Source organism: Esox lucius, chromosome 8, assembly GCF_011004845.1.
Source record: "Esox lucius isolate fEsoLuc1 chromosome 8, fEsoLuc1.pri, whole genome shotgun sequence".
NCBI lineage: Eukaryota > Metazoa > Chordata > Actinopteri > Esociformes > Esocidae > Esox > Esox lucius.
In genome coordinates, this window is record NC_047576.1 from 18,727,091 (window position 1) to 18,752,388 (window position 25,298).

At 39.7% G+C, this 25,298-nt stretch overlaps 1 protein-coding gene across 3 annotated transcripts in view; it reads left to right on the forward strand.

The window, feature by feature from the left end:
* agbl4 (ATP/GTP binding protein-like 4) overlaps positions 1-25,298 on the forward strand; it is a 386,899-nt gene that overhangs the window by 153,203 nt on the left and 208,398 nt on the right. For all 3 annotated transcript variants that reach the window (XM_013135077.3, XM_020049097.2, XM_013135078.3), the window contains exon 4: positions 24,551-24,645. In XM_013135077.3, coding sequence (XP_012990531.3) covers positions 24,551-24,645 — 95 coding nt within the window. The remainder of the gene's footprint in view (positions 1-24,550; positions 24,646-25,298) is intronic.

A 25,298-nucleotide genomic window follows, 5' to 3' on the forward strand; every position in this document is an offset into this window, starting at 1 on the left:
CTTTAGCATCTTTATGGGGGTTACTCCTGTATTTGAACAGGGCTTTGCCTCTCTTATACTGCAAGATGAGTGTTCATAATTCTTTATCTACGCATTCATCAAATCTTGTTTGCCACATATTTTGAATGTTGTAAGGTACTGTAGCACAAATTATCATATACCATGTAATTTAAGTTTATATTCTCCACTTTATTTTATCCAGTTTATCCTATATTTTTTCTGTGACCTTACCTGCAGTTTGCCTCTTTCCCAGACATACTGACCTCTGAATGTTCTACTATAAAAAGCCAACTGACATTTACTCCTGAGGTTTTAAACTGTAGCACACACTTGAGCATCTGTGATTGTTATCCAACCCTGCTTGTTACCTATGACCTTTTGAACATCTTGAATATGGTCTTCATAATATTATTAATTTATATAATAATACAAATTTAAAAATCACTTCATTATACAACAATAATCTTAAAGTGCAGACAAATATTAAGAATATTTCACAGGACCTTTATATTCACACACACACACACACATATATATATATATATATATATATATATATATATATAAAGGATAGTAATAATAACCACACTGTACAGTCTAGTGGGAAGGATGTACAAGCTGATCCAAATAGCCTGCTTTAAAAGCCCCTGAGATGGAAGGCTTGGAAGGAAAAGGCATGGTCCCCCTAGTCCTAGGTTCATGAAGCTTTTTAGCGTGGATTGACAGTAGGGTTCATGGAGGATGATAGAGTGAGAATATATCAGTTAGACAGGTTCAACACCCTTTTACCTGGTTGAGGGCCAGAATACCAAGGTTGGTCAGCACGGATGGGGTTATTCTGATAGACTCATTTGGTTATGTAAGGGATCCTTGCAGCACTGTTGTGAATGGCCTGTAATTACTGAATTGGGAATGAATGCATGGATACGATTTTCTGTATCATAGTGTTCTTAGGCATGATATGTTCATAAGGTGAAAGATACATTTTTACACACATGATTAATGTGGGTATTGAATCAGAGAGCCAGCTTGAATTTCACACCCAGGATGGTGCAGAGGGCAGATGCTGCAGGTGATCTACTTTGGGGTGCCTATCTGCATCGCTTTTTTCTTGCTGCTATTGAATGGGAGGAAGGTACAATGTAATCACCCTTGGTATTAATGTGCACCTGTGTGTTACATTTGTTGCAGTGGAATTGGTCTGATGATCTGGCCAAATGGGAGCATATAGGATAGAAGGTGAATTGGTCATAGCACCAACCTTGGTGGGACACCACAGGTTTTGGTGTCGGCCTATGATGTTGCCACACTGAGGTGAGAGGTAGAAGGTAAACCATGTACCTAAAAAAGGCAATGGTTTTCTTAAAATGTCCATTTGGCACACCACGCACACCCTGAACCTTGTTCCTGTCTAGGTTTCTAGGTTTTTCCTAGGCACTGTGCACCCACTTCTGCATTGCAGAGGATGCATGTTGCAATTGTTGCTGTATTCACGTTAGATTCTGCGTCTTAAAAGGATTTTCTCTTCTTTAGTTTTGCTCAAGTAGATGCCATTTCTAAGAAATTTGGATAAAGGTCTGGAGAAAACTCAAACTTTAGAACCTATTCATCACGTAAGCTATGTATCCAAATAGTATGGACACTTATTTCAAAAGCAACTTATTATAGGTGCTACCCATATATATATACAGCTCTGGAATAAATTAAGAGACCACTGCACCTTTTTCTTTTCTTTCCAAAAAAGTTGAGGAACAGAAGTGTTCAATTTGCTGTGGTCTCTTAATTTTAACCCTTCTGTTCCTCACTCAAAACCTTCCCTCGACTTTTTTGGTAAAGAAAGAAAAATGTGCAGTGGTTTCCCGGAGCTGTGTGTGTATATGGGGAGGGGGATGAAGGGAGAATGCCAAGCTACATATATGTTATCTCTTAAAACTAAACCTAGGAGGCGTTCCCAGTCCTGTGTCCCTAGCCTAGGATAAGTATCTAAAGAGCTGCTGCGCACTTGGTGAGTTATACCACAGACAAGAAGGCTCTAAATATGGGAAACCCAAAACACACTTATACACTCACCTAAAGGATTATTAGGAACACCATACCAATACTGTGTTTGACCCCCTTTCGCCTTCAGAACTGCCTTAATTCTATGTATCATTGATTCAACAAGGTGCTGAAAGCATTCTTTAGAAATGTTGGCCCATATTGATAGGATAGCATCTTGCAGTTGATGGAGATTTGTGGGATGCACATCCAGGGCACGAAGCTCCCGTTCCACCACATCCCAAAGATGCTCTATTGGGTTGAGATCTGGTGACTGTGGGGGCCATTTCAGTACAGTGAACTCATTGTCATGTTCAAGAAACCAATTTGAAATGATTGGAAGTAGCCATCAGAGGATGGGTACATGGTGGTCAAAAAGGAATGGACATGGTCAGAAACAATGCCCAGGTAGGCTGTGGCATTTAAACAATGCCCAATTGGCACTAAGGGGCCTAAAGTGTGCCAAGAAAACATCCCCCACACCATTACACCACCACCACCAGCCTGCACAGTGGTAACAAGGCATGATGGATCCATGTTCTCATTCTGTGTACGCCAAATTCTGACTACCATCTGAATGTCTCAACAGAAATCGAGACTCATCAGACCAGGCAACATTCTTCCAGTCTTCAACTGTCCAATTTTGGTGAGCTCGTGCAAATTGTAGCCTCTTTTTCCTATTTGTAGTGGAGATGAGTGGTACCCGGTGGGGTCTTCTGCTGTTGTAGCCCATCCGCCTCAAGGTTGTGCGTGTTGTGGCTTCACAAATGCTTTGCTGCTTACCTCGGTTGTAACAAGTGGTTATTTAAGTCAAAGTTGCTCTTCTATCAGCTTGAATCAGTCGGCCCATTCTCCTCTGACCTCTAGCATCAACAAGGCATTTTCGCCCACAGGACTGCCGCATACTGGATGTTTTTCCCCTTTCACACCATTCTTTGTAAACCCTAGAAATGGCTGTGCATGAAAATCCCAGTAACTGAGCAGATTGTGAAATACTCAGACCGGCCCGTCTGGCACCAACAACCATGCCACGCTCAAAATTGCTTAAATGACCTTTCTTTCCCATTCTGACATTCAGTTTGGAGTTCAGGAGATTGTCTTGACCAGGACCACACCCCTAAATGCATTGAAGCAACTGCCATGTGATTGGTTGATTAGATAATTGCATTAATGAGAAATTGAACAGGTGTTCCTTTAGGTGAGTGTATATTAAAGATGCTATTTGTGGTGGAGGTAAACTTAATAAGAAACATTAGTCAGTTTAACACAATGCTTAATGGTGTCTATTGAAATATTCCAAATTGATATGATGTTAATGCTTGACAAAATGATCCAATGTGGAGACGCTGTAACCGACATTCAGCACACGTATAGTGGCGTCATGGTTAAGGACACTGCCTCTCATGTGGGAGACCAGGTTTGAGCCAAGTGAGGGCAACAATGTTTATGCAGGCTGGCTGAACTAGGCTTGCCTGGTTCCTTTTCTGGTTTTAAAACACCTGCATTTAATGCTGATGTTTGTTCTTGAGATCCTATTTTTTGGTTAATCAAATTAGATTATTGTCATAGTTGTTAGATGCAGCCCTGTAGCCTAATACATATGGCTGTAGTACATTTATTTAGTTTGAAGGTTTTTTTAGTAGAGCGATATTCAGAAGTGAATGACTTAATATAAATTTGAATTTCACTATTAAATCCCTAATACCTTTCTTTTACAAACTTAGGAATATGGTTTGTCAGTGGAAAAATGTGGTTTGAGATGTTTTGATAGGCTGGGCTATGTTTTCATCATGAGTTATGAATGCCATCATTGTCACAATTAATTGCCTAAAAATTTTTGTTTTCCTCTTGTAATTCCCATTTTAATTATAACACACTGCAAACATAAACAGCTCTTCAGTAGGCCTAGCTCTTGCACAACCATTTAAAATGTACACTATGTTATGGTGTGATTGTATCTTGCATTCAACTTGAAGCAAAAACATTTTTGGGTGCTGTCTTTAATGAGATAGATAGGTTTGTGTTTAGGTGGACGAGGGAACAGCCCAAGTTCCTTCATAATAAGAATATAATAAGAAATTCTCAAGTCATTCTTAACTGAATGGATTTGCTGTAAAGGGTGCGGGTTGTATGTTTTGGCCCTGAAGAATTCTTGGATTTTCTGTTGTGTGTGCTTGTATTTATTGATTTGTCTTCCTGGGAATCGATGCTGATGTTTTCCATGGTTATCCAACTGTAATCAGTCAACTGCAAGAAAACAATCACATTTTGTTAAGCACAATGGTCCAAAGGCTAACTCATAGCATTATTGCGATCATGCATTCCTAAAAAGCGGTCTTTTTTGAAGTCAGGATGCCTTAAATTAGAGTAATGGAATAAATGCATCACAGAATGGCATTAGGCACCACAACAAAGGTTTTAAGTGTTGAGCCTGAGCCCATTTTGCTCTTTCTGGTCCTTTTGCTCTGCTCTTTTGCAATGCCCATTGAGACAAGCAGATGCAGCGGAACTGTCCGTTTCCATCCTTTCTCATCATCCGCAGACAAAAGGGGCTCTCGGAGCTGATAGCAGCATGGCTCCGTAATAAACTGTGTGCCATGTTTTAACAGTCTCCCTCAGAGGCGTTTGAGCAGACACACCACGCGCATGTAGATGAGCCCCCAGTCTAGAAGATTGCTTTTTTACAGCCTCTCAATCAAAGCCAGAGAGCAAACACTGCAGCAACAGCTTACCTCTCGCGTTACAATCCTTTCCCACAGCCATTGTTGTGCTGTGGGATGTGACACAGAGGGGTTAAAGAAGTGAGAAATAAAATAAAAGCAAGACCGCACAGAGGCGGTTGATTAATTAATGACGGTGTTACTTCACAAGTGAGGAGTGCTCAGCAGCCAGATTGATATTCTTCAGAGGTGGTAAAGCCGTTCACATTGACCTGAGCTCTCAGTATTGGCTGATGATCCGGCAGGGACTATGGGGTCCAGTTCCCCCTGGGAGTCCATTCTGCATTTAAAGTCTTGACCTGTGACTTCACTTCCTGCCAATATAGCTTTGCTATCATGACTTATGTCCTTGGACCCCCTTGTTATTAGTCCTGTTGACCCTGGGTTGTGCCCCGATGCAAATTGGTGTACATATGTTATTTTCGGAGTGCTATTGTTATAGCCTTTGGCATCCAGGCGTGGCTGAAGACGTGTTCTGCCAAAAGCACCGGACACTCATTAACCTCCCCCCGTCCCCTCCATCAGCATGGCCCCTGATACATCAACCACCAGAGTGTCACAAGCAATAACTTCCACTTCCATTTTTATTTTTTTATTCGGGCTGCTGTGGTGTGAACAGCTGCAGGACAGGAGAGCAGGTCTATCATCCCTCTATCTCAGAGTGGAGCAGGGTCAAAAGCCAGCAGTTACTATCACAGGAAACCCCTGATGCTTTTATTTACATTGCTTTTTCTTAGATACGAATACTAACATGCGTAGTGGAGAGATGAGAGAGCACCTGCTGGCTTGGGCACTATGAGAAGTCCAGGACTGTTATTTATAGCCAGGATGCTGGCTTCACTCTCAGATGTTGGCACTTCCCCTCTGGACACTAATGCATTATTCATCTTGAAATGACTCATATTTCGCCCCATGGCTCTTGTCAGCAGGCCAGGCTTGACCAAGGGCTGTTTTTGTAATTAATATGGATCGAGCAAAAAAGCTAAATAACGTATTTACTTTCATGCTTGGTGTTATCCGCACATTGACTGAAACACTGCCCATGGCTTTATCTGAAATACTATACCTGCACCAATACCAGACGTAGAGATAGCAAGACCAGATTGGTTTCCTGTAGTCCCAGTCTGCATCCTCCTCGCAATATCATTGTGGCAAGTTTGTTTAGCATGGCCTTGTCTTATAGGGTAGTGGAATTTGTACATTTTGGACTATTTGCTATTCAGACAATGAGCAATGAGTAAGCAGAAAAGGCCTGTTTTTTTATTCATTTGAGTATCATTGTCAGTAATTGAAAATTGTGGTCCTCAAGCATCATCCAACACATCTGAAATACTTATAGCAAATACGGCAAGAAGAATGGGACAAAATCATTGCAACAATTAGTTAAAAGCTGGTACACACCAAAATGCTTTTTTTGCAGTAGCAAAAGGCTCTATCAAATAATAATGTTTTTGTCTTCTTACAAACACTTAATAACATATTTCACCATAAAATTATTAGGTCGAACCTCCTCCCACAAAAAACAACAACTGTATATAAAGTAATAAGTAATACGAAGTACAGTAATTATACTCCCTGGAAAGTTGTCTTTTTAGTTTTTCTCATTTGGACTTCATTGGATATTTAAATGGCTTTTAAAATTTACTTCAACACTACTAACAAATAAAGGTTACCAAATAGGTTAATGTTAATTTAACAAATTACAGTGGAAGATTATACTTTGCAATCATTCATTAATAAAAAATAAAAAAACTGAAATACTACTTCATAGTGTGGTAAGTAAGGACACCCCAGTTTTAATAGCTGAAATTACTTCATATAGCTGTTTAAATCTACCTTTCTATTTGTCTCTTACACTGAATAAGAGGAATCTTGGACCACTGTTCTTTACTGCATTACAGTACTTCACTACTACTACTACTACTACATCCCTTCAAGAGTTCTCTGGTAATATTATGGAATTCATAGTTGACTCTATGAAGGCAAGTTGGCCAGACCTGAGGCGGCAAAGCAGGCTAAAACAATAATGCCACTACCTCCATGCTTTACAATTGGTTTCAGGTTTGTCTGTTCAAAGGCAGTTTTTCGTTTTCAGCAATGATGGCGTCTGACATTGCAGTATCTTGATGTTTTTTTGAGAGCGGAGGCTTCTTCCTTATCTCGAATGTAGGCCTGGTTTGTGAAATCCTTTTCTGATAGTTGATTCTTCGACTGCACTTCAACATTGATTGTGGCAAGAGTGGCCTGGAGATCCCTTGATGTTACCCTGGGATTGTTAGAGATTTCTACGAGCATCATTTTGTCATTTCTTGTGCTGGATTTGGTGGGACATTGTATCCTATGCAGATTGCCTATGCTCTGGAACTTTCTCTATCTCTAGATAATCCCTCGGAACGTGGAGTGAGGTACTTTGAATTGCTTGGAAATGGCTTTGAAATCTCTCCCTGACTAACTGGCATCAGTAATCTTTCTTCTGAGTGCTTCGGATAGGGCTTTTGGTCTTGGCATGTATTACCACAAACCAAAATGGTTAAGACCAAATCACACCAAATTTCCCATGTTAATGGAAGGTTGGAGTCTTAATGATTTTCTAATGATGTGCTCCTGTTTTGGTGCACTTTATTCTAATTTTAACAATTTTATGTGATGGTTAAGGTAGGGGTGTTTCCACTTAAGGAAAAGTAAATTTTTTGTGTAAGATTTTAAATTCAAGTACCTTCATCAATGAATATGTTTGCAATTTAGCTCATATCTGTGTCCAATTAGTGTGCCTGGTTGTTTTTTTTTGTTTTGTTTATATAGTCTGTAAAAAGTACTTGTAAAAGCTTCAAATTATTACCCACGTAACGACAAAGTAACAAAAATGTAAATATGCGGTAAGAACGCAGGGAACAATTTAGGTTTTATGCACTGGCGTAGTGTGGTGATGCCGGGCGCAGGTGCAAGATGCTACAATAGCTACTGTATCAATATAGGTGATGATAACAGACTTTTTCATCAAGTGAAAAGATGAGAGAATCTTGTAGCCAGCGAAGTGTCTATCCTGAACAAATCCTAAGACATAATTCATAAATCCACCATAAATAGTTGCAATATAACAGTAAACAGTTTCATTTTAGGCTTCACCTCAGGCATAATGTGTTTTGACTGTTACGGGAGTTTAACGCGGGACCTGTTCTGTAGCACGCGTCTCTAACCACTACCCTATTTAACAAGAGTCAGTCAGTCAGTGACATTTGCTCTTCTAGGCCGGCTCCACTTACGCAATCCGGCAAAAACAATGAAACAAGGCACAATTTGGTAAAAAGAAAATGGCAAAAATGTTCCTTTAAAAAAACTTAAACTTTCAAAACTGTATTAATTCCAAAAAATAATGTCTCTATAGTCCAGGATAAGGCTAGAAAATCCCACCAAAATTGAACATTTCCTTTTTTAGGTTAAGCACTCAGTCATAGGCTCGTGAAAAGAGAAGTGTTTTTAACCTGGATTTAAGAATTAATATGTTTGGGTCTAAGATCTTCTAGTTTGTTCCAGTTTGGTGCAGTATAATGGCTAAATGCAGCTTCGCCATGTTTGGTCTGGACTCTGGGCTCTACTAGCTGACCGTTGTTCACGTATCTAAGAACGCATAAGAATGAAAAGCCTCATTCACACGAGGCACGGCAAGTATGCGTTCCGGTGGAAGTGCATTAATTTCAATAGAAAGCAATCGGCACTGCTCCAGCTCATCTACCACACTCTGCAGATATGGATACGGTACGGAAGGTGTGTTGCATGAGTTGAAATGTTCCAACTCTTATGGTGCTTTTCCGTACGGTATCAGAAACGGTAGTTGATTTACCACTGAAGAAAAGCTAATGTGAAGCTTTCAGCTAGTGTTTATGGAATCTCAAGAAAAGCTATGACAGTTCAGTATTTCTAGTAGCCTACAACAGCAAAGTTTGCGACTTTGCTGTGCAAAATACTTGATGCGATTGATTCAATATTTGAGGGACATTTTCGTGGAAAATATATAGCCTGCATGACTTTCAAGTTTTCATTGTGTCTATGAAACCTAAATTGAGAGAAGCTCCTCATTACTAGGCCTACCTACTTAGTAAATAGACAGGCGATTAAAAGAAAATGCTGCCTCCATCTTAAACTATCCTTTTCATACTTATGAATTTACCATTTAAAAGTTACTTTATTTATTTATGTATTTCAAGTAAGTTCACATAATTAAGGATTTGTTTAGAGAAAACAGAGAGGATGATATGCGCATTTCTTCTCTTTGCGTGACATTTCTGTGCCAAAACATGCATTTGGGTAACTGGTTTTTGCCAAAGTTGGCATTCATCGTAAATTAGTATCAATGTGTGCTATGAATCAAGCAACAGAAAGTATCTTTCTATTTGGGTGTCCTACATCCCAAACCACATCTCCCCAAAACACACACCCACATGCATGTTTTTTTCCACAAAATGTGGCATTGAAAGTGCTCCAAAGTACTATTATTTAATGGCACTTAAAACGACAAGCTGACTAATGCAATGGGTAGGTTAAACAACTATGAGTTGTCAGATTGTTGTTGAGGATAATTAAATATTAACATTAGTAGGCATACTATAAAATGAGCATATCCAAAGGTACTGCGTTGCAAGTCCGCTTGGCTCCCATTTGGATAGGTCCCCCAAAATATTTTACAAATAAGATCCAGTTGGCTTATGATGTAAATACACATTAAAACTAGTTGATTTCATAATATCGAATAAACCGGAATTAAATAGCCTATGTGGTAAATGGTCATTTCTTACCAGTTAATTATCCATTACATTACCATCACCCCATCCTCATGTTGTAGTGTGTTCTTTCCCATATCTTGTGTAGGGCTACTTTACCCTTACTTACCATCTAAGTTCCTAGTAAGTCCATCATCTTAAACCAGTTCTTATATGGAACCAACTCAACACTTACCATTGTTCTAGTACTCGAGACTGGTCTTGAGACCACATATCTTGGGTCTTGGTCTTGTCTTGAACTCTAATGCATTATTACTTGGTCTTGACTTAGTCTCAGTCATTGAGGACTCGTAATTTCTTCCTGGGTCTAGTCATGAAAAGTAAAGTAAGAAAATATTTTTATTTCCACAATAAAGCCCACTTCATTTTTTGTTTCTAGCAATGCTTGCAGGTATTTTTCTGGTCCTCTACAGCTGTGAGTTGATTGGGAGACAAGGCGCAACTGTTCTCGCCTTAATAACTGTCAAGAGACTAGTAGATTCAGATGCAAGCAAAGTGGAGTGAGAAATACAGTCATGTCAAAGAAGTCTGTAATTATCTGGTTCTCCTTCTTGCAACTCACAGAATTTTCATGTAAAAACAAAAATAAAAAGAACTGTGGCATTTGCAAGTTCTGCAAACTTAAAAGAACTGAGACAGCAGGGACAACATTCAATTTATATTGTCACCTGGAGAGAAAACACAAGGAAATGTAAGTTGACATAAGCTAAATAGCTAAAAGCTAGCTTGCTAACTGTCATTAGCTTGCTAATTATTTTTAGCTTGCTAACATTAAGTAGTTGAATGCTGGCCACTTACTGTAACTGTAGTCTAGCTAGATGTTGCTCCATAATGTGAACAGGTGCCCACACTGTTGCTTTCTAGTTAGCTAACTGAAGCATTGTAGATGGGTTGTGATTTATCTGACCTTTTGGATAGTACTACAGTACCAAAAAAATGTGCCATGCCGGACTTCAATGTGTTGAATGTACACTGTGTCTGTGATCTATACGACTTACTTGTTTTACATCATATACACAGCACCTCTGTAATTATCATGATAGTGCAGCCAAACATTTAATTTGGTACTATTTTGTTTTATCTAACATTTCGGATTTGAAATCTGACAGTACACACTGTCACCATTTACTTTTAGGGTATTTTCAGGTATAATGTATTAAAAACAAATAGTGACGTGCAAACAATTTGTCGATCAGCCTCCTCTCTTTAAGAGAGTACTTTTATATACATGCATTTATATATATAAAATTCCAGGGGGTGTACTTTTTCTCCTGAATGTAAAGTAGAAAATACTGTTGTGCTCATAAGTTTGCATACACTGTCAGAAATTGTAACATTTTGGCATTGATTTTGAAAATATGACTGATCATGCAAATAAAATGTCTTCTATTTAAGGATAGTGACCATATGAAGCTTATGAAGAAATCACCCAAATGGCCCTGATTAAAGTTTACATACCTTTGAATGTTTAGCCTTGTTTCAGACATACAAGGTGAAACAGGTGAAAATGGCAATTAAAGGTGAATTTCCCACACCTGTGGCTTTTTAAATTGCAATTAGTGTCTGTGTATAAATAGTCAATGAGTTTGGTAGCTCTCATGAGGATATACTGAGCAGGCTAGATACTGAGCCATGGGGAGCAGAAAAGAACTGTCAAAAGACCTGCGTAACAAGGTAATGGATCTTTATAAAGATGGAAAAGGATATATAAAGATATCCGAAGCCTTGCAAATGCCAGTCGGTACTTCAATCACTTATTAAGAAGTGGAAAATGTGGGGATCTCTTGATACCACGCCAAGGTCAGGTAGACCAAGCAATACTGCCAGAAGAAATGTTTGGGATACAAAGAAAAACCCACAGGTAACCTCAGGAGAAATACAGGCTGCTCTGGAAAAAGACGGTGTGGTTGTTTCTAGGAGCACAATACGACGATACTTGAACAAAAATTAGCTGCATGGTCAAGTTGCCAGAAAGAAGCCTTTACTGCGCCAATGCCGATTACAATATGCCCGACAACACCTTGACACGCCTCACAGTATGTGGCCCACTGTAATTTAGAGTGAAGAGACCAAAATAGATCTTTATGGTCACAACCATAAGCACTATGTTTGGAGAGGGGTTAACAAGGCTTATAGTGAACAGAATACCATCCCCACTGTGAAGCATGGTGGTGGCTTACTGATGTTTTGGGGGTCTGAGAGCTCTAAAGGCACAGGGAATCTTGTGAAAATGTATGGCAAGATGAATGCAGCATGTTATCAGAAAATACTGGCAGACAATTTGCATTCTTCTGCACGAAAGCTGCGCATGGGACACTCTTGGACTTTCCAGCACGACAATGATCCCAAGGCCACGTTGACCCTCCAGTGGTTACAGCAGAAAAGGGTGAAGGTTCTGGAGTGCCCATCATAGTCTCCTGACCTTAAAATGATCAAGCCACTCTGCGGAGATCTCAAACGTGTGGTTCATGCAAGACGACCAAAGACTTTGCATGACCTGTAGGCATTTTGCCAAGACAAATGGGCAGGTATACCACCAGCAAGAATGTGGGGCCTCATAGACAACTATTACAAAAGACTGCATGCTGTCATTGATGCTAAAGGGGGCAATACACAGTGTTAAGGACTAAGGGTATGCAGACTTTTGAACAGGGCTCAGTTAATTTTTTCTTTGTTGCCATGTTTTGGTTTATGATTGTGCCATTCTGTTAGGACCTACAGTTGAATGTGAATCCCATAAGAAATAAAAGACGTGTTTTGTCTGCTCATTGTTTTCTTACAAATGGTGCGTATTTTACCAATTCTCCAAGGGTATCCAAACTTTTCAGCACAACTATACAAATGCTAAATTGATTACATAATTATTTTGTCTTTGTCATACCCCATAATGACAAAGTGAAACACAATATCATGTTTGGACACACCTCATTCAAGGGTATTTCTTTAGATTTACTATTTTCCATATTGTACAATAATAGTGAATTTGCCTTGATGATAGCTAAAATAAATGTATTTAGATTTTTTGGTTACTATGATTCCAAAAGGAATTTTGACAGTAATATTTAAAATCAAACATTGGTCAAACAGTTGTGGTGACAGTATGGATGGAAACACGTCATCTCCAGATAACGTCTCATGTTTTCACTGTCATAAAATTCAGATAAGTTTATGTTTTGAACAGACCAGTATTAATCCTGTAATCATCTGGTGTTAGTTGTGAATGTGCATTACAAAGCAGTGGAGTCCTCTATTAACAACTGCTTTTATTCAGAACCACAACTCTGAATCACTACTATTGATCACTAATGGAAAACAATTACCTTGATTTGTGATCTGGAAGGTGGTTGGTTTTACCTCAGCAACTTCGCAATTGTGGGTGGGATTTCAGTTTGTTTTTCAATTGAATTGCTCATGTTATAGGTCACATTAAAGGTGAAAAAGTTCTGACCTGATTTATCTTTGTCACATTTTTTTACATCACCTGGCATTTTAACAGGGTGTGTAGACTTTTTATATCCACTTTATCTATGGTATATATTGTCTTGTTATCAAACTTGGTCAACATGCATACCCTAGCCATAGAAATGGAATTCATACTGAAATCAGCAACTCTCTGTCAGGGAATGGGTTCGATGTTTGAGTAAATATAACCCAGACAACATTTAGCGGTGCTTTTTGGCTTGTGTTTGTGCTAAGCTCTGTAATGGCATTTTCAGCCTTAATTCCTACCTTAATTTTCATCCCAATCATCATAGCATCATGGTAATCACACCATCCAGTTTCTGTGAACACCAGCTCAAATATAGCTAGACAAATAAACTAAATGAAATAAATGATCAACATGCCTCAGCACAGGAACCGGATTCCAATCTGGGAGAAATGTGGGCCCTCCAAAGATTTCATTGGAATTTAATGAGCCACAGAATATAAATGAAAAGCGTGAACAGGTCTGATTAACCTCAGCATAAACTGTTTAATAGGCTGACAGATAAGCTGGAAATCATTCGCTGAGCAACCATTACAGTGGCCTCCATCTAATTCAGGAGTAGGTATTGGCCAATTTTACAAAGCTCAAATAATAGACAAGACTAGTTAAAATGCTCTTCTGCAGGTTATTAGACTTCAATAAAAAATAAAAAATAAACATTTACATGTCATTGGTTGATGTTAAGCTATAGAGCTACATAGTCACATCAAAATGTATTCTACCTTTTAGCAACTCACAATTACAAAATTAACAAATTAATGCAAATCATATATTTCTACATGTAACTGATCGGGTTTAGGTATCTGAACATAACTGTAACCTAAAACTCAGTAACTTATTCCTTTGCCCAGTACATTACATGAACAATATGTCGTTTATTGCTGTTATTAATGTCGTCATAGTCTGTTTTCACTCATGTTTGTGGTGACATTATAACCAGGGCCTGCTCCAGGCATAGGCAATGTAAGCACTCACTCAGACTTCCAGTGGGCTGCCATTGATTTTATTAGTCATTCTCAGTCAGATACAGTTGGTTGTGATCATGACAAATATCATATCAAAATGTAGAACGTTTTAAAATAGTTTAGTGAATCATTGTTTCTTCTGTTGTTTGTACACTCCAAAATGTTGGATCTAAATTCACTTTCTTAAATTTTAGATTCTCAACTTTTATTTCTAGGTGTTTTTGCATATTGGTTTCACTATTTAGAAATGTGTTTTATAAATGATCCCCCTATAGGGCAAAAAGTTGGAAAGATTAGGCAAATGTTTAGTATTTGGTCACACATCCTTTGTATGCATTAACTGTCTATAGTGTGCGACCCATTGACTCTACCAGATGCTTGGCATCTTCCCTAGTGAAGCTTTGCCCCACCTGAATTTATTAACCTGTTTTTTTGAAAAACTCTGTAGCTGCTATAGCAGTGTATTTGAGGTTATTGTCTTCCTGTACCCCCCACCCCGAAAAAAATACAACATTGTCCCAATACTTACGGAGTGCACTGTATTAGAATGTGCAGAAGTGCAGAAAACTCAACATTTGTATGTGCCCCATGACAAAATATATATATTGTTTTCCTGAAATTAACTTTGAAATGTTATTTTTTGTCACCATCTCCAAGAGTGTGACCACTCTGGCTAAGTGCACCCAAAAGGCTAGATTATTGGAATTATATATTGTAGAAACAGTTTATTCCACTCCTGTTCTTTAGTTTTTTAGCCCAAAGGAGTGTTTCAGGACATGGACCTGGAAAATACCCCCAATTAGTGGGGGAAGCATAATCATGAAACCGTTTAATTGCATTAACATAATGCCTTCTAACAGTCATTACCAAAATAGTAATGATAATAAAGCAGTAGCGATACTGAGAGTGTTGTTAGCCTCACACCTTTGTAATGCTATAATAATAGATGTATATGGATATTATCTCTAAGTCACCCTTTGAAGAAGTTGAATGTTGATTCACCAGGTAGGTTGTCAGAGGAGCAACCTGATAAGATAAAGATGTTTCGGTCTAGTGTTTTGGTCTAGTGACATGGTAAAAATGCCCTTCAAGAGATGTATTGGTTTTCCTGTTTGCGTAAATACGCCTGTTGTTTTGCACACATTCTCCATTTTAAAAAGCTTTTAGGAACAGAAGCAGTTATAATGGAGAGAGGGAGATAGTGTGAGGAAGAGACGGATGGACAGAGAGAGAGGAATGAGAAAGAGAGATTGGTTTTCATGCCTGGTAGTCAGTGGGCCTGTAAATCTCCCAGGAGCGGTCTGGGAAGACAGCAGAAGGTTGATAGTCATCCATCACTTCTGACAATTCCAGCCCTCTTGAGTGGCTTGACGGGGGACCCCGAGCAAAAATGCAAGAAATAGAGAGAGCCGCCAGACTGGGCAAATGAACTCTGCCATGTTTAAAGCAGGAGGAACATCAGTTTGCTCTGAATTTCAGTTCATTCATTTCTTGATATGACCGTCTTTTCAGTCTTCCTGCCGCAGGAGGCTGCTGTCTTTATAGGCTGACATTAGTTCTGTCCTGGCGTATGTGGTGAGTGGATCATCTTTTTTTGAAATCACATAGTGGGGAATTATCAAGGGGAAATGCCTCTGCAGGATGAAGAAAATAGCCAGGTCTCCTTTAGAAACCAGAGATTGTACTTCATATTTTAGAGCACAGGCATTTCTTTTGCCACCATGAATATATTAAAAGCCTGGACTGTCAATGTGCATTGTTCTGCATTTTTCCTTGTGCAGAAGGTGTGGAAGACACATGTTTGAAAGGGGAGGGGTTGCGTGAGCACGGAGATACTTTATGCTGCACGGACATCAATATTCCTCATTTTTATCTTGTCATGGATTTATCCATATGAAAACTCAGCCGGAGAGAAATGAATGCCATGCTAATAAAGAGGGGTACGTGTTCACAGCATGCCTCAACGCTTGCTGTGTCTTATTGCCTGGGAGCTGTCGAAACACTCTGTCAATTAAATTGGAGGCATATCTGAAGCAGTGTGGCAAGCTGACCATAACACCCACCCGCACACTCACCCCTGCAAACACACAAGCACACATCTATTTAACATATAAAGTATGCATGATACATAATCCAAATGTATCTACTATAGCTTGCATGACACTGTTATTATGTGCAGTATAATAAATGCCTCTGGTGTAGACATTTCCTCAATACGTTAATGGAATGCTTTTCTACCTCAGAGAGTATTATTGTCTCTCTTTGCCTGACCTCCTTCATTGTCTGTAGGATACTGCGCTTGACTGTCACTCAAAAGGAAGGCCTAATTAAACGTGTTTAAGTCGTCCACTGCCATACAATGGAGTAATAGATTGCCTTTCACATAAAGAACCAAATCGTGAACTTCATGTTTCTCTGGTGGAATACAGATACAAAAGGCTGCAAATTCTTATCTAACAATAGGTCACACGTCTGCTTTATAGGACTGTCACTGTTTCCTGCAATCAGATAGCTCTGAAACAAGACTTTCAAATATATTATTTGGGAAGAGGGAGAAGGTAACTGAAAGTTGACATTTAAAGGCCTCCCCCAGCAGGTCTTCTGATCAATAGTTTGCTATCTGAGACATTACATTCTTTTCAATAGAACATCTCAAAACAATACAAAACCCCCAACACGTCCTGTTTTTGTTTGGTTCACTTGAAACTCAAGTGAAAACTAGCAGACAAAATGCCCATGACAGTTTTATGTTTACTTTCACTGACCCTTCCACAGGCACAGACCCTTCCACAGGCACAGACCCTTCCACAGGCACAGACCCTTTCATAGACACAGGCACAGACCCTTCCACAGGCACAGACCCTTTCATAGGCACAGGCACAGACCCTTCCACAGGCACAGACCCTTTCATAGACACAGGCACAGACCCTTCCACAGGCACAGACCCTTTCATAGGCACAGGCACAGACCCTTCCACAGGCACAGACCCTTTCATAGACACAGGCACAGACCCTTCCACAGGCACAGACCCTTCCACAGGCACAGACCCTTCCACAGGCACAGACCCTTTCATAGACACAGGCACAGACCCTTTCATAGGCACAGGCACAGTCCCTTCCACAGGCACAGACCCTTTCATAGGCACAGGCACAGACCCTTCCACAGGCACAGACCCTTCCATAGGCACAGGCACAGACCCTTCCACAGGCACAGACCCTTCCACAGGAACAGACCCTTTCACAGACCCTTACACAGACCCATACACAGACAAAGACAATGACCCGTCCACAGGCACAGAGACGTCAGCAGGCACAAACCCTCCCACAGACTCTTCCATAGACCCGTCCACAGACCCATTCTGAGGCTGACACCTTCAGTCGTCATTGGCATGTTGTGAGCCTTGAGTCAGGTCAAATTAAAGTATATCAAAGTCGATTAGCCACAAACACTGTTAACAGCAGGTACGAAATGATCAGTGAAATGCTAGTGCTAGCCCCTTGAACATTGCCTTACAACATTGATATTGGTATTATTTGAATGTCAGAGGTCTTCGATAACAAAGAGCTCTCTGACTCTTGGGAATCATCCACTGGAGCCAAATCTGGGTCTATGTATATTGAATTTATGACTGCTTTTCAGCTATGCAGCTTTTCTCAGCGCATTTTATGAAGGGAGGGTAACCATTGGCCAGGATTATGTTGATTTAGACAGGGCCTTTACCTCCTATACAAATTGAGGGAGGTAGCATTTCCCATACAAGACACGTGGGATTGCCTGATTTTAAAATGGGTACACAAATCTCAGTACACAAATCTTGTGGCAGTTGTGAAATGCAGCTATAATAATTGTCTGTAAATGTGTCTTCCTTTTTTACGGTATAGGCTACAAAGTATTTTGACCTCATTGCTGATAGATAATATTCTCAATTAGAATTGTTTGTTCTTTTTTGCCATCATTAGTACTTTCAACTTGACCCGGGAGTAAATCTGAACTCCCCAAACCATTCTTGCAAAATAAAGCTCCAATTAAGGAAGAACATTTTTAAAATGTTTACATACACTACCGTTCAAAAGTTTGGGGTCACTTAGACCCCACTTCTCTTTCTATTCTGGTTAGAGCTGTTCTGTGAAGGGAGTAGGACATTGCGTTGTATGAGATTTTAATGTTAATTCAATGGACAAAAATAATGATTTTCTTTAAAAAACAAGGACATTTCTGAGTGAGCCCAAACTTTTGAACAGTAGTGTATTTTTATATCAAAATGGTATCCCAGGCCAGAGAAGAACACCTGGAGCCTTGGGATTGCATTGTTCTAACAGTATGAATCTACAAAGGCATGCCCAGCAGCACTAAAATTGCAAAATGAAAGGCTTTGCAATATCTTCAGATAGTGAGTTTAGGCCTATGTTTTATGGGGAGTGACTGTCTGGTGCCACTTCTTTTCCCCTCTGTATTCCTGTCTGCCTTGGCTGTGTCAGAAACTACACTGTGAATCTGTGGTTGGCCAGGTTCAGTGCTTTGCCAGCGATCAAGTGATCAAAACCTGTTGGAGAGGAACAGGTAGGCTGCCATGAACAATAAGGCTGGGTGTCTGTGATGGTTGAGGGGCTCTCGGCTGTGTACTATGCCAGACCGACACCGCTACATACAAGGCAATGGGTCACTTCCTGTTCACTTCCTTGACAACTTAACCCTACTTAAAAATATACATACAGTATATATATGTAAAAAATATGAATATGGAGCATTTGCTTTATATACACAGATTCCAACCCTCTCTTGGGGCATCCATGTTTTTAAAAAAATTCAATATTATAAAGTCTCTTTGGGGGCGAGCAGCACGTTGAGAAATCCTGACCTATGCGATGTTCTTCCACAGCTGACAAGGTGTTGAGGGGCCTTAGAAAGGCAGTAGTGTGAATCAATAGAGTTTTCCTTTTAAGTTAAATTGTTAATTTTCGATATCTCCGAAACCCACTGTGGAGTTGGTGCAATGAGGCTAGGCCATAATCGCAAATTACACATAAGTATTTAAAAGGCAGTAATAGAGGAAGTGGTGTGGATTTTACAGGGGAGTAGTGTCAGTTGACTCTTTATATGGGTAATTTCGCTGTATCGCCCTGCAAAGAAGACTCTCAGTGTTGTATGGGCCATACTGACGCATCATTCAGGTCCTAGCTAGCTTGGCCAAACAAAACTTGCAGGCAAGTATTCCTGCATTCATGGAACTCTGTTGGTTAAGATTTTAGCTCAGTAATAATTAAGTTGCAGTGAAAAGTAAAAAATATTAAAACAACAAATTAATTCCAAATGTGTAAGAATGCTCAGGCTTACTCATCGACATTTACTATTACCTGATAGCCATGTCCCTTTGCTGATTCTCAATTAAAATAAAATATCTTCCCACTCTGAATCATGTAGTACTATTCATCGTGCCACTTTACGAGATCACCCACCTTCCATTTCTTGCTAGATCGTGTTGCTATATCTTCACCAGAAACTGTTTCAAGCATGGAAGGATTGCATTGTCCGTACAGGCTCTCACCTCATTCAGAATAGTCTCTTTAATATTTCAGAGATGTTTTCCCAGAAGCTGGGCTCGCAGTGGATCGATGGGTATCAAAAGACAGCATTTGCCACCAAACCGAATTTGACATGGAGCTATTTCTGTGCAGAGCCTCGGGTAGCTTATCTTTGCCCCAAAGCTCAGAATGCCATGTCTCTGTAGAGGTTAGTGATAAAGTGAGGGCCACGTACACTCCACATTCACTATCCAGCTGCCCATTTCTGCTGCTCACTGTCAAGGAATTGGAACTTGATCAAATATTCTGAAAAGGTACAAGGTAATACTCAAAAGTAGCATTTCTTGTTTTCAATTCATTTTCCATGATTTCACCAGAGGTTTAGCCAAAGGCAGGAATCTTCACTAATGGATGCGTAGTGGTTACATGGTTCTTGTGCCGTGTGTGCTGGGGGGTGACACTGACACACCTGGTTTGGGCTCAGCTCGGGCGCTGACTGGGATATAGGTGGGTTTGACATGCTTCACCAACCTGACAGCTCAGACAGCCTGGATGTTAATCTGTTCTAACTGTTCTACTTGTAATTACATTTTTGAAGACAGCGCTCACCGTGCACGCACATAGGGAGACAGGAGCCCAAATTGGTCCTGGATGCAGGCAGAGGTGTAACGAGTGTTAATGGCCCCACAGCACCCAACAGCTAGCCAGCCATCCTTCATGTGATCTGGGGGGCCCCAGGCAGTTTGGACCACAGCAACCTATTAATGAGCCTAAGATAAAAAAGACTCCCAGATTTGCCACGGCCCTTGTCCACACCTCAAGCTAATCACCTATTCACCTCATTGATGACACAGCTAACACCTCTACCACATTCAGAATTGAGCAGCAGCATCAGTGTTGTGGACAGGGGAATGTGTGCATTAGCACAAGAGAGGCAGTCAGGACTCATGTCGATGTGCCGTTATAAAGGACAGGGAACACATACGAGCTATTATTCTGTGCAGGGTGCGTGAGGGGCAAGGTGTCAGGAAACTGGATCGATGATGAACAGTGATATTGGAAGCTGAATGATGACCCTCCAGTGTAGATCTGTCACACTCATGCCACTTTTCCCAGTTAATGCCAGTAAAGGGTGAAGGTTTAAAGGCTTAAGAAATGGAAGTGCTCCAACATGTGTTCAGTCTGGAAGCTTAGCTTTATAGCATCAACACAATTTCGAAGACCTTCAAACTCAGGGGAAATATGTAAGTACAACCTCTGGAAAGTTGTCTTCTCTTTTTTATAACATATTTGGACATATGGATAATGTAATCTTCACTTCAACACTACTAACTGATTAAGGTAAAATAAACGGCACTAAAAAAAATCATTCTTTCCTTTCCTTTATTTATCAAAAAATATACAGAAATGCAATTTCATAGTGCATTATGACTTAGTACACATCTAGCTTCAGTAGCTGGTGTTGCCCCCTTTGGATGAAATAACTTCATGTAGCCGTTTCTTGTAACTGTCAGTCAGTCTCTTGCATTGACTGGAAGGAATTTTTGCCCACTTCTATAAAGTGCTGCTACAACTGTCATGTTTAACGGCTTTCTTACATGCACAATCTGTTGCAAGTCCCCCCACAGCATTTAGATCAGATTGCATTGAGATCTCAGCTTTGCCATTCCGTAACACTTCATTTCTTCTTTCTGAGGCATTCAGTTGTAGCTTTTTTGTGTGTTTTGGAGCATTGTCTTGTTGCAGGATGTTAGGTTCAGTTTAAGCTTTTTGATAGATGGCCAAACAGTTTCCTCAATTATCAGGTACAACACATAGTTGACTCAATGATGGCAAGTTGTCCAGGCCCTGAGGTAAGAAAACAGCCCTAAATGATAATGCCACTACCTCCATGCTTTACAAATGGTATGAGGTTCTTCTGTTCAAAGGCAGTGTTATGTTTTAGCCAAAAAATGGCATCTGCCGTTGTGGCCAAAAATAACTCCACCTTGTCTTATCTGTGTAGAGTTCGTTTTGGTCATTACCAAGGTGTTGTCTGGCAAATGTCAGCCATGTCTTGATATTTGTTGTATGAGAAGAGGCTTCTTCCTTTCTGACCTCCCATGTAGGCCAGGTTTGTGAAGTCTTTGACAGTTGACTTATGCACTTCAACACTGATTGTGGCAAGAGACGCCTGTAGATCCCCTGATGTTACTCTGGGGTTATTTGAGACTTCAGTGAGCATCTCTTGGTCAGCTCTTGGGCTGATTTTGGTGGGAGGATCTGTCTTATGTAGATTATTAGGGGTATGGAATTTTCTTCATTTGTTGATTAACTACATACCTTGAATTGCTTGGAAGTGGTTTTATAACCTGTCCCCGATTTATTGGACATCCATAATGTTTCTTCTGAGGGCCTCAAACAGGTATTTTTGAGGCCCTCACCCATACCATTAGGAACACACCAGACCAAGTTTCTAATCTTTATGGAAGACTACCTTTTTCATACTTTATTATTTGCACCAATTATGTTTGTGATGCTTAAGGTAGGGGTGCACTAACATATTAAGGAAAGTGCATATCTGTTGATTTTAATAGTATTCAGTAAATGTTTTCAACTACATTTTTTTATGTTATTTGTTAAATAGGGTTTCCTCTATCAATTAATTTATCTCAAATATCAATGTGTCCAAATATTTAAAATACAAGAAATATATCTAGGCAAGCCTAGTTCAGTCGGGCCAAGGGTAGAAGTAAGCCGGGGGGGGGGGCAAGTCACACATTTAGTTACTCAGTCATTCAGTCAGTCGTTCACACAGTCACTCACTCAGTCAGTCAGAGATGCTCTTCTTCACTTACTTTGTCTGGCAAAAAGATTCCAGAGAGTTTATTTATTTTTTCACATGACTGTATACTGAGGTTTGTTCAACTCTGTTTAAAGAAAAGTCATTCAGTTTTTCTATCTATAAATTGTAATTAAGTTTGTTCAGTTAAGCTGGCTGGAAGATTAACTTTACTGCATTGTTCTGTTGCAGTGGGATTGGCGTGTTAAAGTCTGAATCTGGGTTTATTAAAGTTTCCCAAACCTCTTCTCGGGTCTCCCTAGACATTTAATTGTTTTTGTTTCAACCGTAGACTTGCATCAAAATACATTATTTAACTAATCATCAATTTGACTAATTGATTCAGTTGTGGCAGTCTGGGTTTAAAACTAAAACAAGTTTAGCATCTGGGGAGGGCCAAGGAAAGGTGAAAACACTCCAAAAATGCTTATTTTTAATGAGGGACAAAAATTATGAATTTAATTAGGTAAGGAATTTGTCAATTGAGAAAATTTTCTTGGAACCAGACAGAAAATTTTGAAAACAAGATAGAAAATTCTGAAAACAGGAAGTGAAATATAATGACAAATCCAAACATGCCTGATATTTTTGTTTTCAGGCTTCAAAATAATTTTGTCTTTGTGCCTTAATTAAACTGTTTTTATTGTTTTCAGACATTTCTGTCTTGTTATAGGCAAAATGTTCATAACCCATTGGCAGAGTTTATTTGTTGATTAAAACATTTTTGTCTTATTTTTGTAGAAGCATTTTTTAAAGTGAATCCTGGCATCGTTACAACAATATAGCGCATCATGAAAACAAATATTTGTAAAATTTGACTTAAAAAATGTGACATCTTAACACACTGAGTTTTCTTCCTTTTGTGAGTTTTTATGTGATTCAGTGTTGAGCTTGAAGAGGAGGATAATAACTGCCTTTAATCACCTTGTTTTAACAGAAGCACAGAGATGGCTGCAGCCTGCTTGCCTTAGTGGAGTGCACAGCTCCCCCCTTGGAAGAAAAGACGCTTAACAAATAGATTACAGACATGAGACACAGCCTCTAAATAAGACAATCTGAATTGGTAAAGAAATTTAAAAAGAAAAAAAATAATAAAAGAAGAAAGAGGACCAATGTAATGCAGAGAATGAGGTTGTATTTGCCTGAGGTAAAGCTGAGAGTAGGCTGGCAACAGATGTGCAGGGCAGTAAAGTGTAATTGAAATGCCAGCAGCGATGGTCTTATCTCCACGGTACAGGAGCCTGCTGCCAGTCTGAACATCAGTTAAATGTCATTTTACCTAAGTCTGAATCAGCCTGCCACAATCCCTGCTCCTGTGATGGCAAGAAGGGAGGGGGAGGGGGAGGAGGGGAGAGGGAGGGAGGTAAAGGGGGAAGGGTTGTAATAGGATTTCAGTAGCACACAGTTCACTTCCACCACCTGGACTTAGTTGGTAATTTGATATGGTCCATCAATAGAATTCATTTACTGCACGGTGATATTATTATCATCCTTATTTATATATTTATTAATCTCCTTCCGTCCATATTTCCTTTCCTGATCCTAATCAGGATCCTGTTGGAGGAGGGCGGTCCCATTGCATTTCTTGGGATATTAGGAAATACCCTCATCCAGCTGTGAATAAGGGTTTTAAAGCCAAGATGTCCCTGTTTTTTGTCAACTCCAGCATTGAATGTTGGGCCAACGTTCCAACACTCTATCTGTAAAAAAATCGTGTTAAGCTTTTAAGATCTTCTTTTATGTTTACTTATCTCTCGGTTCGGAGCGGGAAGTCAGTTATTGGGGCAGTGCAACCGTCCATCATTGGTAGCCGTGCAAGGCTGTACACGGTTGCCGTGCATCATCGCATTCTTGTGAATCCTTACTGTAGGTTTGCCAACTGCAAGCTCACTCACGGTTGTTGGCTTGGTGAATGTGTTGCCCTCTAAATGTGTAGGCCGTTCTTTCTGGTTGAGTGAGCAGTGTGATAAGACACAAAAAGGCTTTGTGAGATGCACTTCGGGGGAGACGTCTTGATCTTTGACTCTTCAGAGCCCGCTAGTAGTTGCTTCAGTGAGGCCTAAAGTGATTATTCATGTTAATATTAATTGATCCCTGGAAAGTTTTTGGTTATTTATCCTATTCAATTTTTTTTGTCCTTTCAGAGTATCATACTTTTTTTTTGGTCTCAACCTCTAAATCTGACAATATTCCCTTTTGTCTTTCTTTTCTGACTTTCAGAGGGTAATTTTGAACATTGTCAACTTCAGCAAGACCAAGAGCCTCTACAGGGAAGGCATGTCTCCAGTGGTGAAGTCCACTAGCCGGCCTAAATGGTATGTTTATAGTTCAAAAACCTCCTGTAATGTCCCATTAGGACATCTCATGCGATACAATAAACTGTCCTATCTATATATTTTATCCAAACTGTCATAATAATCTAACAGGTGCATAAATGGTCTGTGATCTCTATGAAATGTCTATACATCAATGGAGTTGTTACATTTTGAGGGATAATGTGTCAGTTTTTATGATGTGTAAATGACTATTTTGTTTCTAATTTGTTAGTCGTATACTATAATTTCTCAGGTGTTCAAACTGTATAAATTTGAAAAAAGATATCCAGTGTTTGAAGTTGGGAGATTGGTGCTAGAGATGTTCCGTTGCCATGACAGCAATGGTCTGGTAGTTAGGGGGACAGTGACAGGGATGTTGATTTCAGAATTAGAGCTGAGGCGAGAGCAGCTACAAATGGAATGCTTTTGTTATTGGGGATGCAGACCGTTGTAGGCTTCAGTATGTCCTGTACTTGAAAGCCTGTGTTGTGTTAGTGTGACTTAAGGCCTCATTAAGAGCTTGCTGAAAGATGCACTCCAGAGTTTTTATATAATTTCAGCCAATAATTGTGTATAATTTTAGCGAAAATGTTGGTATAATTTTAGCCAGTAGTCTGCTCATTAGCCAATTAATTTTGTGTGTCCTACGTCAT